Raw genomic sequence first — 15486 nt, 5'->3', positions numbered from 1 at the left:
TTCATGGGCAGTTTATATTGAACAGATCAAAGCAGGTTCTGCTAATGCTTTGAAATAGATAACCTTTGGCCAACACACAATTTAGGAGAGGTTTTCTTTATTCTGTGTAAAGATAAAATGTATGTATACCATTATGTTCGCTTAAAGGGATATGAAACCTAAACATTTCTTTCGTGATTTCTATAGAGCATAACATTTTAAAAAAGTTTCCAATTTACTTTTATTAACGAATTTGCTTCATTCCCAGTTATTCTTAGCGCACTACATATGCCGCAGGAAATAGTGCTGCCTTCTAGTGCTCTTATAGATAATATATTTGATAATATAGATATTTTTGCAAAACTGCTGCCATATAGTGCTACAAACATGTGCACACTTCTGAGCTTAGGTTCCTGCTTTCAACAACAGATATCAAGAGAACAAAGAAAAATGTATAATATAAGTAAATTAGAAGGTTGTTTAAAACTGCATGCTTTATCTGAATCATGAAAGAAACATTTTGGGTTTCATGCCCCTTTAACACAACAGTTAGATGCGGGAGAATATTTATTATGCTGTGGGAAAAAAATATTTAAGATTTATACTGAAAACATAAATTATGTTTACCTGATAATTTCCTTTTCTTCCGTGGGAAAGAGTCCACAGCCGCATTCATTACTTATGGGAAATAAGAACCTGGCCACCAGGAGGAGGCAAAGACCCACCAGCCAAAGGCTCAAACACTCCTCCCACTTCCCCTATCCCCCAGTCATTCAGCCAAGGAACAGTGGAAGAAGCATCAAGGTGAAAAAGGTGCCAGAAGGTAAAAACAACAACACCTCCAAAACGTGCGGGGGGCTGTGGACGCTTTCACACGGAAGAAAAGGAAATTATCAGGTAAGCATAATTTATGTTTTTCTTCCTAATGGGAAAGAGTCCCCAGCCGCATTCAAAGCCAAAGAGGACACAGAATGCTAAGACGGGAGGGTAAGAGGGGGACCAATGAAGGCACCCACCGAAAAACCTATTCTCAGAAAACACAGTCCCCGGTTTTCGGACGAAACAACATCATCGAAAGAAAAAACAAAAAAACAACCCCGGAGACGCAAAGCCACCAACAGTCCAAAGGACCTAGACAGTTACCACGAGTAGATGCAACCGAGACACAGGCCTTGAAGACCCCACTCTCAGGGGCAACAATCCAGTCACAGCCCCTGAAACCGACAAGGGAAACCCGACTAACAGGACAGAAGACCAACTCAGGTCTTCAAGAAGACAACCAAGATCCGCTCGCTAGGCTCACCTGAACATATATCAGGACAGAAAGAGACAGCAGCAGAAAATAGGAAAATGACCATAGAGAAACAAAGGATCCCAAGGACAGACGGACGCAGAAATCGCTACACAGCGTGGACGAGCGGCAACCACCGATCAGGATCACGAAGGGAAAATCCCTTACCACAGCCAAGACCCATCCCCAGGCAACAATAGACTGAGGATGCCTCACAAGCTAGGAAAAAAACTTCCACAGCCGAAGAAGATCGAGAAAAAGATGATCATGCTAAAGGCGTGAGAGAGGAAGCACAGCCGCTACCTGAAAGAACACAAAACATCACGCTCCTTCGCAACCTAGACGGTGTAGACCAACACAACACCACTATAGGCCGCAGAGCAGCCAAAACTCATCCGAGAACCAATCCTCTGGACAACCGAGGAATCCCTAAGGATCCCCCTCCAGAGGGAGCAAAGTAACTCCTCTAACGGACCTTTAAAGGGACACTGAACCCACATTTCTTATTTCATGATTCAGATAGAATATGCAATTTTAAGCAACTTTCTAATTTACTCCTGTTATCAATTTTTCTTTGTTCTCTTGCTATCTTTATTTGAAAATAATGAATGTAAATCTTAGCAGCCAGCTCATTTTAGGTTCAGCACCATGGATAGTGCTTGCTTATTGGAGGCTTACATTTACCTATCAATAAGCAAGCATAACCTAGGTTCTCAACCAAAAATGGGCCGGCTTCTATGCATCACATTCCTGCTTTTTAAATAAAGATAGCAAGAGAATGAAGAAAAATTGATAATAGGATAATAGGAGTAAATTAGAAAGTTGCTTAAAATTACATGCTCTATCTGAATCATTAAAGAAAAAATTTGCGTTTAGTGTCCCTTTAAAGTGTGCTAGAGACCAAGGTGCAATAGCATCAGCAGAGTCAAACTGCAAACCTACCGCTCGCTAGGTAGCGAAGCTAACCAACAGGCTCTTACAGCGGACAAAGCCCCACCCCCGCATAAGGAGAGGGAGAGAAAAACCACCAGAAAAAACGGACCATAATTCCCACAAACCGGAGAACACGGAATCCCAAAGGGCAAGCCCACAAAGCAACATAAATGTATTTAAACCAGTTGGAATCGAACATCGAACTGAAAGATCCATAGATGGCTAGATCTAAGTCGAGCATCCGAGCTAACAGGATGGACCAACGTGACCCTTCCTTCCATGGAAAGACCGTAGGACGTGTCCCAAGACACCTAAACCATCTACCGATGAATGCACAGGCACTGAACGCCCTAAAGAGCAGAGGCGACAGAGCCAAAAGGCACCACCTGCCAGGGGAGTCTGCACAGGCTATAGGAGAAAAGTCAAGACAAACCATCCAGAGCCCAACAAAAAAGGAATAAGATCAGCCTCTCAAGCCCCCACAACAGCAGCAAGGCAACTAATGCGCACCCACCATGTGCCGAGCAAAGGTCCGCAAAATGCAGAGACAAGAAAGGGAAAGGTCAAGCAGGCTAGAGTTAAATACTAGACTTAAGGAGGACAATAGGGCAAATGACCCCTAAGAAAGGAAGGCCCAGAAGCCTGACCTCACCACAGGTACCCAATCTGCCAAAAGTTCCAAGCTCCCCAAGGAGAACATGGAACCCATCCTGATCCAACCCCTAACACCCAAAGGGATAACAGGGACAAGGAGAGATAGCCAGAACTTGGACTGACAGAACCCTAGACTCCCCTCCCAAACCCACGCTGAGATCCGAGAAGAAGAAGTCAGATTACACTAGTCAGGACCCGAGGCCCCACGCCCCAAACTGGACCAACACGCTGGCATACTAACACGTTGAGAAAAAGGAAGACCTCAAACAGCAAGCACAGAAAGACACAGGATATATACTGCAATAAAACACGCACCCTGAGTCGAAGAAGAAAAACCCTGGACCAGCAGTCACGAGGCACGGGATTCCGAGGACCGAGCACACCTCGGTTCCTGACCCCTAAGGGGCGACCGAAACGACCGAAACACCAGTGACAACACCGGAGAAAACCAGGGTGAGCTGCAACATCCAAGATCCCATCAGAGCATCAAAAGCTCCCGGAAGCGGAGGTAGGAGTAAGTAGCCACCTCAGCATGACCAGACATATAGTAGCCACCCGACGGCACCTAGTCTCTAGAAGAACCTCCAAGGGCAGCCCAAAAGGCCAGAACCGCACGTAGCAGCAAGGACCTCACCCCTCAGGCTGGGGATGTGAAGGGACGCAGTGGAATTCCACCGGCCCATGTCTCTGGAGCAGACTGACATGGCAAGCCTAAGCGCTCCTGACATCCAGACCCAAAGGTCGCGATGTAAAGTGAAGTGTATAAAAACAAACAACAAAAACAAGTGAACCAGTAGGTCCCGCCTGACCAGCCAGGTGCAACATGCGTCACTAACAATTAACAGTGCACACAACCAACTCCGGACGAATCTGGTAACAACTTCCGTGGAAGAACTAAATCCAAGCAATCCCAGAATTCCCATAGGAAAAAAATATAAATTAAAAAAATATAAAGTAAATAAAATAAACAAAGGCACCCGAAGGCATTCGACCAGACCGGAACCCTCAGAAAAAAAGGCTGGAAAAGCTCCTAATAGACCGACCGGAGATAAAATTAACCCCATCATCTATTTGAAGAACCGTGCGAGAACTGAGAAGTCCCCGGACGATAAAGGAAAGGATCCCCCAATAAATCAAAAAAGACGTTGTAGTAGGACGCACAGCCGCACAATCCTATAACGAAAGGAACAACATGGGGGAACAATCACCCCCGGGGGAAATATTATAGTGCCATTCACGGTCGGAACACCCGGGATAGGCAGGCAGGCACATAACTGCAAGGATACCTCTGGATCTTGCAGACGAATCGTAGCCAATAAAATATTAAAAGGAAAATGTCCCGCCATCTCCGGGGGAAACAATCCACCCTGCGTGAAGGAGACATCAAAGTCAGGGCCACCTGCGAAAGCGAAAGGAGTGTGCGATTGGGAGGGCTCCTCCTGAGGAACAGAGCCCCCGGAGGTTGATGGCTCAGTAGCCCCAGGGATCTCCGAGCCCCAGGGACCCGGTAAACCATGCAGGCCAAACGACAATCCTCGTCCGAGGACAACTCATAATCTGATAAAACAATAGTCCCGGCATCATAATCCTCCATGACTAGAACTAATATAAAATGCACAATATTGGGAAAAAAACGACTGGCACCTGACACACAATGGCTGGGGCACTCACCACCTCCTATGACCAGATCTCAGCGGAGCAAACGCTTTCCTCCGTGGCCACCCGGTCAGGAATGCAGAAGGGGAAGAAACCCCGCCCAAATGTAAACACGCACGGTCAGCAGATGCCCCACGAAATCCAAAAAGCGTGCCATCAAAAGGCAGAAAAACTAGACCCACATAAAAGGATAAGCAAGTCTAAACAAACAGGCATATACCCATAACCCGAAGGTTTTTAGCCTTAGGCCGTGCAATCACAAGCCCTGAAAAAACCCACTATGCACCGTATAGAGCAACGATACATGTCTCAGCTTCAGAGCCCGTGCACACATACCCAATGCAGGTTGAATCACATAAACATGATAAGAGACCCCTTCCCCGTTCACCAATCCACGCTAAGGAGGAAATATCCCTTGATTCCAAGATCTGTACTGAAGGTGCCTCAGCGAGGCCCATACTATACTGTCATAATAAATCACATTACAGACAATGTAATAAAATTAAACTATCTTACCGGAATCTACGCCGTGGAACAGGAACACGTGGAACAGGTCCTTCAAGTGTGACGAATAGTAGCAGCGCCTCCGCCATGGACTCGAGAGAAGACAGCAGGTAGCGAAGCGAAGTTCAACAACGCCAAGTGCTGAAAGGAGCTGTTATAACGAGTCAGGATGGTGTCGTTTGGGAAGCTCCCACTGCATCTCCGGACTCTAACTTTCGCCCAGGCCCTCCATGAGAGGCTAACAGGACTACTTAAAACTCTTTAACGTCGAAGGGTAGCACCCTCCATAAGAGACATATTAAAATTAAATAAAAAGTATAAATAAAACAAATAAAAAAATAAAACAAACTTCTGACACTTCCCTGCCAACCTCCTGGGACGAAAGGCAAACAATGACTAGGGGAAGTGGGAGGACTGTTTGAGCCTTTGGCTGGTGGGTCTTTGCCTTCTCCTGGAGGCCAGGTTCTTATTTCCCATAAGTAATGAATGCGGCTATGGACTCTTTCCCATTAGGAAGAAAATAGTCTAGCAATTAGGTAGAGGGTATATTTTGACATGTTTGGTTTGTTATAAATACAATAGGCTAAATTACAAGTGGGGCGCTAAATCGGCACGCCCGCAAACAGGAAAATTCCCGTTTTTCGGACGGGCGATAATTAACCAGCCATTACAAGTGGCTGGTTATTGCTACCGCAAGCTTGCGGTAGCAATTAGCGCTTATAAAATTAGCCAGAGATCAGATCTTTGGTTAATTTTATAAAATGTGCCCCAAATGCCCCCAAAATACTGTGTAGTGTAATCTATTAAAAAATATAGCAGCGTCTTTATTTTTTAATAACATAACTGCACTAGGCAGTATTTTGGGGGGAATGTTGGTGGGAGTGGGGAGAAGAAAAAACACCACTGCAAAGTGCCTTTACATTGTGGTCTATGGTAACTGTGTGTTACTTGTAAATATATATATGTAAATGCTTATATATATATACATATATATATATACATACATACATACACACACACACATTTATCTGTTAATGTGTGTACATATGCATAGTAACACAAATATATATGTATATCAGCATATACATATAAATTTAAGCTTGCTGCCATCGCTGAGCTACTTAACCCCTTTGCTGCGTGATGTTCCGATGACGGCATCAGAATGAGGCTCTCATAGGAGCCTATGGAAGCGCACTCTCGTGAGCGCAATGCTTCCCAGCAATTCCAACGCGAGCTTGCGTTCACATTGCTGTGGACTTGTAATACCAGCGCACATTAGCGTGCTCTGGTATTACACAGTGAAGTGCAAATATTGGACACTTACCTATCATGAAATAGATAACACAAGTAAATATGACACTTGGCAATGTTCTCATGGGAAGTAAATCTGACATTAACTTTGAGAAAAAGTATGAAGACAGTCTGTAATATCCACTGATATATTCATGTCTGAAAGAAAGTAAAGATTTGTTTCTAAGTAGATTTAGGCAATAAAATATTGATTATAACAGCAGTTAAATCAGTTCAACAATGAAGAGGAATTTCAAGGTTGCATCTCTGGACAGGAAAACTATACAAATTTATAGTTTTAAATACAAATATGTACTTTGTATGCAGACCTCTCACAAAGCTGTGAATAATTTGTGATGCATTTACAGAATTGGCTTTAAAAAGGTATATGACACTCAAAAAAACCACTTGCCTTTAAATTAAAGTTTGCTGCAAGGCATATATTTGCTCAAATACATGTCTGTAATAAAGCTCTATCCTTTTCTTAAAATTTGTGTTTAAAATATAAAAAGGTTTTCCAAACCTACCCGTGGGACTCACTATGCGAATCCATTCACGGGTGTCTACCTGGGTAGCTGCTGGGTGCCAAGAACTAGTTAGCTAGGTTTGTTCGGCTGGTGACAATAACTCCCAGTGCCATTATGCACCACCACACTGGGTTATGGGACTTGTGGTCCTGTTAAACTGAACAATTTGGATGGTGTCTGAGTCTTGAACTACATGTTCCAGAATAAATTGGGCTAGTACCAGTTTTACCGACACAGAAGATATTATATGAATGGGTTATTACACTGGTATGAGTGGTATTGCATGGTCACCCTTTAGAATCTATTACCGATGTGTTAGAAATGGTGCACGCGTGTTGTGAAGTTACATAATTATGAGTGTAAACAGTGCAGTACTATTCATCTAAAATGCTGCCTGTAATAGCACTGATCGCAGCGGATGAACTACGCATTTGCAAAGCAAGTAATACGTGCTGGAATTGAAACTTCACTGAATCCTGTGAGCATGCGCTTGCTTCCTACTGTACTGCACCTGCGTTGGAGAGGGCAACGCTCAATTAGCATATTCATAATGAATCCAGATAATTGGCCGCATATCTTGAGGTTTGAACATCCCCTTATTATGGGCTGTCATAGGTGACATCATTAAGCAAAAAGCTTTGTTTGTAAAGAAAAGTTCATTTTTGTTTTATCTTATTGTGCTACATCGTTTCATATGTTTTGTTATGTGTTTTATAATCCTTTAATTTAAAAGTGTTGCATAGTGATTTGAAGATAAAAGGAGAAGGATATTTTATCAGACACAGAGGGGTTATAATCGCTGTAGACTTGAATTTTTCTTACTTTTCTCAAAAAGGCACAAGATTTAACTTTAATTTTTTTTTTATATACCATTTCTAAAGTTTTGTTGTATTTGCTGTTAAATAACTGAAATTATAAAAAACTAAACAATGACTTTCTATGTTTGTACTATTTCATAGACCCAAAATAAATGTCAACATATATGGAATATGTGTAGAAGTGTCTCAGGGGTCAATCATGTGGGTGTTTTTAAATCAATAATATGTTAGTATAGTGGACATAGGGTGCTTGGGAACAAAATATATAACCGTTAAGGGTACTTGCAACTGATGAGAAACACTTGTTTACAGAATGATGGAAATCCTCTTAAAAAAGGTAATAGGAAAAAAAAAGAGAAAAGTGAGACAGAAGCTATTAAAGTCAGACAAACAAAAAGTGCAAGACGCAAGACAAAAGTTAATGAATGGCTTAAAACTAAAATCATACACAATAAATAGACTCTTACACAATAAAAAAGACAGATAAAATAGCAGAGAAGCAGAGTCTGATTTACCCTAATGTGTATATAGTGCCAATTATTTTGGCTAAGTTGAATGTCACCTATTTATGTAAAAAAGGTAACTTACATAAAAATCTTTTTCTCCACAATGAAGAGTTCAATGGCAGAGACACTGCTGAAACACTGGTTTGTTGTAATGAAGAACAGAGAGCCGACTCTGTAAGGAAACACAAGAAAATATTATTAGTTAAAAAATCCCACCAATAGTTTCAAAGGTTTACTTATATTTCTGCTTAACAAGCAGGATCCCTAAAAGTATGTTATCATGGGAAACTGTACACTTAAATTATTCTCCTTTTCTGATATATATATATATATATACAAACATATACATATATATATATATACATACATACATACACACACACGTCGTCACTTCAAGATTCTCCGTGTTTTTGTTTTTTTAAATGGATAGTTTTGCTTATTTTTAAATAACATTGCTCTGATTTTCAGACTCCTAACCAAGCCCCAAAGTTTTAGGAGAATACCGACGTATACCTACTCAAGCTTGCTTCTGTTTGTGTAAAGGGTCTTTTCATAGGCAAAGGAAGGGAGAGTGTCTGATATGTCCCACTTGCAGTGGGTGTTCCAGTAACCTTTTAAACAGAGCTAAACTGGAAGCTTCTAAGCAAGTTTTTAAATGGTTTTATACTGGATTTTTATATCAGTATCTGTGAATATTATTCTTTATAGTAGTGTCTATTACATGCAGTTATATGAACATTAGTGTATACTGTCCCTTTAAGTTACAGCCGAGATCTGAAGCTCCAGGCATCTGTCGCATATGGAGCGAGAGCGCGATTGGTGCTCCGCCTCCATATGAGGAAGATACCTAATCGTTACAGGCGGTGACACTGTGTCTGTAACGATCTTCTGCTGGAGCTGGCGGGAGGAAGTGGGAGGGGCCCTATGCTACGGAAAATTTCTAATAAAGGGGACAGCAAGGAATGGGGCACAACACTACAGGAAAAGGGGATCTGGGGGGTGTGGGGGCTACACACCATAACATATAAAAAATAAAAATAAATAGATGGCGGGGGAGGTTTAGAGAGCGGTTTGGGGGAAGGGGACGTTTTGATCCCTGAAACGTCCCTTTACACAAAACCTTTGTGTAGAAAGTCCAGTGAGTGCGGATTCTGTGTGTGTGTGTGTGTGTGTGTGTGTGTGTGTGTGTGTGTGTGTATATATATATATATATATATATATATATAAAATATAAATAAGTGCTGGACTTTCTCTGTTTGCTGTATTAATTTGTTTTGTTATTTTCCCAATGGGCCTTGCGTCCAGACCTGTCTGGGGTTAACTGCCTGTGACTCTGGGGACAGTGCAGTTTCCCGAGAGTGCTATTGTGCACCCAGGGCTGTGCATATTGCAGGGTCATGGGATGTGTACCCAGTCCGGTCTGAGAGTGCAGTCCCCTTCCATGTTTTGTGTGTGTATATATATATATATATATATATATATCCAGAAAAGAGCACTCTCACCTAAGTCTTCAGCTGCCAGGGTGCCAGCAGTTTAATATATGGAAAATAGAAGGCACTCTCTGGTCCTTTTAACAAATGTGGAAGGGGAGACCCGAAACTGGTCCGCCTGCTCTGAGCGGCAGATAGCAATCAACTAGATCAGATCCAATCGGGTTGATTGATACCCCCTGCTTGCGGGCAATTGGCCACAAATCTTCAGGGGGCGGAATTGCACAAGCAATGTCTGTCGGACATGAAACTCTACAGCGTATCATGTCGAACAGACATTGTTAAATCGGCCCCTAAACGTGAACAATATAAAAATCATGTAATACTATCAGGTGCTATGCAGTGTAGGTTAAACAAATTTAGCTAACGGACAAAGTTGCTTTTGGGAAAAAGATTCTTCTTTTGCAAAAACTACTTGCAGTGACACCGCACAAAGTATATGTTGTGTTGCCCAAGCAATAGGTATATTTAAATCACACTAACCTGTTCTGAATCCCACTTTCATTTTCTTGAACGCCAAAAAAAATGGCTCCCACAATAAGCGACAAAATAAGGCTAACCACCACCTGGTAACAGAAGAATCTATTAATATTTTCTCATTAAAATAAAATAAAACAGCATTATATGTGAATAATCACAAAACAGAAAAACAGATTTAGCATTAAATGTTATAAAATATATTCAAAATATTGACAGCAAACAAAGTTTTAGCATGAATTGAAAAGTAAAATAAAAAATCACACCAAGGGAACAATAAGTAAACTGTACTGTGACACAAACAGACATTGTCATTACATTTTGGCTTGTTCTATTAACTGGTCATTAAAAGATGAAAATCTGAAATATTTGAAAACAATGCCGTTTCAAATCTTTTAAACACTTTAGGAAATTTCACTCACAACAACATATTGTCCGTAAATTATTAAGTGGCAATGATACAGAGGAACACTACTATCAAGTAGATTAGGAGATTAGCGTAAAGGGTTTAAACGTTTATACTATCGTACAAAGGTTGATAGAAAAACATTTAAAAATTTAATGGCATCAGGCCGATCACTTAAACATAAGCTGAAAAGGTGTATTAGCCCATAATTCTCTAATTCCTGGGATAAGTGGTACTGCATTACAAAAAATCTGACAAAAAGATCAAGGGGCACAGATTACGTAGCCATTAAGCTAGTTGTGCTAGAAAACAAGGATCATATCAGGACCATTTTAAGTCGGATTAGTAAAAATGGTTTAACGAACTGTGTACCAAGCATAGAAAGCGTTGGAAATCCAGCACTAATGAGGTGTCGGAAACATGAAAGCGAGATGTGCGCATATATTAAAAGGAAAAAAAATGAAAGACAATTAGCCTGGTAAAGCTGTGGCCACTAATTCTTGTCACAAGTTCAAGCTGTAAGTAGCAATTTTTGTGATATCAATAATATCAACAGACATACACTTAACCTTTTAAACATCAGGGGGCCACAATTCCCTTAACATTTTAATGGAAACTTGAATTTTCTTTTTTTCCTTTAAATGTGGTATTCAGTTGAACTATCCAAGTTGACACTAAGGTAGCATTATATTTAAAGTGAATGTAAATTTTGATGCTAAAGTGCCCGGTTTTTAAAAATTTGATTAAAAACAGGGGCACTTGAATTCATCAAAATTTACATTTCACTTGTGTTGTGAAAAAAAACAAAAAACATAATTTATGCTTACCTGATAAATTTATTTCTCTTGTAGTGTATCCAGTCCACGGATCATCCATTACTTGTGGGATATTCTCCTTCCCAACAGGAAGTTGCAAGAGGATCACCCACAGCAGAGCTGCTATATAGCTCCTCCCCTCACTGCCATATCCAGTCATTCGACCGAAACAAGACGAGAAAGGAGAAACCATAGGGTGCAGTGGTGACTGTAGTTTAATTAAAATTTAGACCTGCCTTAAAAGGACAGGGCGGGCCGTGGACTGGATACACTACAAGAGAAATAAATTTATCAGGTAAGCATAAATTATGTTTTCTCTTGTTAAGTGTATCCAGTCCACGGATCAACCATTACTTGTGGGATACCAATACCAAAGCTAAAGTACACGGATGATGGGATGGACAAGGCAGGAACTTAAACGGAAGGAACCACTGCCTGTAGAACCTTTCTCCCAAAAACAGCCTCCGAAGAAGCAAAAGTGTCAAATTTGTAAAATTTTGAAAAGGTGTGAAGCGAAGACCAAGTCGCAGCCTTGCAAATCTGTTCAACAGAGGCCTCATTTTTAAAGGCCCAGGTGGAAGCCACAGCTCTAGTAGAATGAGATGTAATCCTTTCAGGGGGCTGCTGTCCAGCAGTCTCATAGGCTAAGCGTATTATGCTCCGAAGCCAAAAGGAGAGAGAGGTTGTCGAAGCTTTTTGACCTCTCCTCTGTCCAGAGTAAACGACAAACAGGGCAGATGTTTGACGAAAATCTTTAGTAGCCTGTAAGTAAAACTTCAAGGCACGGACTACGTCCAGATTATGCAAAAGACGTTCCTTCTTTGAAGAAGGATTAGGACACAATGATGGAACAACAATCTCTTGATTGATATTCCTGTTAGAAACCACCTTAGGTAAAAACCCAGGTTTGGTACGCAGAACTACCTTGTCTGAATGAAAAATCAGATAAGGAGAATCACAATGTAACGCAGATAACTCAGAGACTCTTCGAGCCGAGGAAATAGCCATCAAAAACAGAACTTTCCAAGATAAAAGTTTAATATCAATGGAATGAAGGGGTTCAAACGGAACTCCCTGAAGAACCAAGTTTAAGCTCCACGGGGGAGCAACAGTTTTAAACACAGGCTTAATCCTAACCAAAGCCTGACAAAATGCCTGGACGTCTGGAACTTCTGCCAGACGCTTGTGCAAAAGAATAGACAGAGCAGAGATCTGTCCTTTTAAAGAACTAGCTGATAAGCCTTTGTCCAAACCCTCTTGGAGAAAGGACAATATCCTAGGAATCCTAACCTTACTCCATGAGTAACTCTTGGATTCACACCAATAAAGATATTTACGCCATATCTTATGGTAGATTTTCCTGGTGACAGGCTTCCGAGCCTGTATTAAGGTATCAATGACTGACTCGGAGAAGCCACGCCTTGATAGAATCAAGCATTCAATCTCCATGCAGTCAGTCTCAGAGAAATTAGATTTGGATGATTGAAAGGACCTTGTATTAGAAGGTCCTGCCTCAGAGGCAGAGTCCATGGTGGAAGAGATGACATGTCCACTAGGTCTGCATACCAGGTCCTGCATGGCCACGCAGGCGCTATCAGAATCACCGATGCTCTCTCCTGTTTGATTTTGGCAATCAGTCGAGGGAGCAGAGGAAACGGTGGAAACACATAGGCCAGGTTGAAGAACCAAGGAGCTGCTAGAGCATCTATCAGCGTTGCTCCCGGGTCCCTGGACCTGGATCCGTAACAAGGAAGCTTGGCGTTCTGGCGAGACGCCATGAGATCCAGTTCTGGTTTGCCCCAACGATGGACCAGTTGAGCAAACACCTCCGGATGGAGTTCCCACTCCCCCGGATGAAAAGTCTGACGACTTAGAAAATCCGCCTCCCAGTTCTCTACGCCTGGGATGTGAATTGCTGACAGGTGGCAAGAGTGAGACTCTGCCCAGCGAATTATCTTTGAGACTTCTAACATCGCTAGGGAACTCCTGGTTCCCCCTTGATGGTTGATTTAAGCCACAGTCGTGATGTTGTCCGACTGAAATCTGATGAACCTCAGTGTTGCTAACTGAGGCCAAGCTAGAAAAGCATTGAATATTGCTCTTAACTCCAGAATATTTATTGGGAGGAGTTTCTCCTCCTGAGTCCACGATCCCTGAGCCTTCAGGGAGTTCCAGACTGCGCCCCAACCTAGAAGGCTGGCATCTGTTGTTACAATCGTCCAATCTGGCCTGCGAAAGGTCATACCCTTGGACAGATGGACCCGAGAAAGCCACCAGAGAAGAGAATCTCTGGTCTCTTGATCCAGATTTAGTAGAGGGGACAAATCTGAGTAATCCCCATTCCACTGACTTAGCATGCATAATTGCAGCGGTCTGAGATGCAGGCGCGCAAATGGCACTATGTCCATTGCCGCTACCATTAAGCCGATTACTTCCATGCACTGAGCCACTGACGGGCGTGGAATGGAATGAAGGACACGGCAAGCATTTAGAAGTTTTGATAACCTGGACTCCGTCAGATAAATTTTCATCTCTACAGAATCTATAAGAGTCCCTAGGAAGGAGACTCTTGTGAGTGGTGATAGAGAACTCTTTTCCACGTTCACTTTCCACCCATGCGACCTCAGAAATGCCAGAACTATCTCTGTATGAGACTTGGCAATTTGAAAGCTTGACGCCTGTATCAGGATGTCGTCTAGATACGGAGCCACCGCTATGCCTCGCGGTCTTAGAACCGCCAGAAGTGAGCCCAGAACCTTTGTAAAAATTCTCGGGGCAGTGGCCAACCCGAAGGGAAGAGCTACAAATTGGTAATGCCTGTCTAGAAAGGCAAACCTTAGGAACCGATGATGATATTTGTGAATCGGTATGTGAAGGTAGGCATCCTTTAAGTCCACTGTGGTCATGTACTGACCCTCTTGGATCATGGGTAGGATGGTCCGAATAGTTTCCATTTTGAATGATGGAACTCTGAGGAATTTGTTTAAGATCTTTAGATCCAAGATTGGTCTGAAGGTTCCCTCTTTCTTGGGAACCACAAACAGATTTGAATAAAATCCCTGTCCTTGTTCCGTCCGCGGAACTGGATGGATCACTCCCATTACTAGGAGGTCTTGCACACAGCTTAGGAATGCCTCTTTCTTTATCTGGTTTGCTGATAACCTTGAAAGATGAAATCTCCCTTGTGGAGGAGAAGCTTTGAAGTCCAGAAGATATCCCTGAGATATGATCTCCAACGCCCAGGGATCCTGAACATCTCTTGCCCACGCCTGGGCGAAGAGAGAAAGTCTGCCCCCCACTAGATCCGTTTCCGGATAGGGGGCCGTTCCTTCATGCTGTCTTGGGGGCAGCAGCAGGCTTTCTGGCCTGCTTGCGCTTGTTCCAGGACTGGTTAGGTTTCCAGGCCTGTCTGGAATGAACAACAGTTCCCTCTTGTTTTGAAGCGGAGGAAGTTGATGCTGCTCCTGCCTTGAAATTTCGAAAGGCACGAAAATTAGACTGTTTGGCCTTTGATTTGGCCCTGTCCTGAGGAAGGGTATGACCCTTGCCTCCAGTAATGTCAGCAATAATTTCCTTCAAGCCAGGCCCGAATAAGGTCTGCCCCTTGAAAGGAATGTTGAGTAATTTAGACTTTGAAGTCAGGTCAGCTGACCAGGATTTAAGCCATAGCGCCCTACGCGCCTGGATGGCGAATCCGGAATTCTTAGCCGTTAGTTTAGTCAAATGAACAATGGCATCAGAAACAAATGAGTTAGCTAGCTTAAGCATTCTAAGCTTGTCAATAATTTCATTCAATGGAGCTGTCTGGATGGCCTCTTCCAGGGCCTCAAACCAGAATGCCGCCGCAGCAGTGACAGGCGCAATGCATGCAAGGGGCTGTAAAATAAAACCTTGTTGAATAAACATTTTTTTAAGGTAACCCTCCAATTTTTTATCCTTTGGATCTGAAAAAGCACAACTGTCCACAACTGGTACGCTTTGCTAAAGTAGAAACTGCTCCCTCCACCTTAGGGACCGTCTGCCATAAGTCCCGTGTAGTGGCATCTATTGGAAACATTTTTCTAAATATAGGAGGTGGGGAAAAGGGCACACCGGGTCTATCCCACTCCTTGCTAATAATTTCTGTAAGCCTTTTAGGTA

The 15486-nt window shown here is 42.5% G+C and overlaps 1 protein-coding gene across 3 annotated transcripts in view; it reads right to left on the bottom strand.

Annotated features, from left to right (window-relative positions):
* Positions 1–15486, bottom strand: part of ABCG2 (ATP binding cassette subfamily G member 2 (Junior blood group)) — a 409410-nt gene that overhangs the window by 25696 nt on the left and 368228 nt on the right. For all 3 annotated transcript variants that reach the window (XM_053703301.1, XM_053703300.1, XM_053703302.1), the window contains 3 exons: positions 10132–10214; positions 8241–8330; positions 6342–6466 (listed from right to left, as the gene is read on the bottom strand). In XM_053703301.1, the coding sequence (XP_053559276.1) occupies positions 6342–6466; positions 8241–8330; positions 10132–10214 (298 nt within the window). The remainder of the gene's footprint in view (positions 1–6341; positions 6467–8240; positions 8331–10131; positions 10215–15486) is intronic.

This window comes from Bombina bombina, chromosome 2 (assembly GCF_027579735.1).
Source record: "Bombina bombina isolate aBomBom1 chromosome 2, aBomBom1.pri, whole genome shotgun sequence".
In the NCBI taxonomy this organism is placed as follows: Eukaryota; Metazoa; Chordata; class Amphibia; order Anura; family Bombinatoridae; genus Bombina; species Bombina bombina.
The sequence above is the reverse complement of the archived record's forward strand: the minus strand, read 5'-3'. Positions and strand labels throughout refer to the sequence as shown.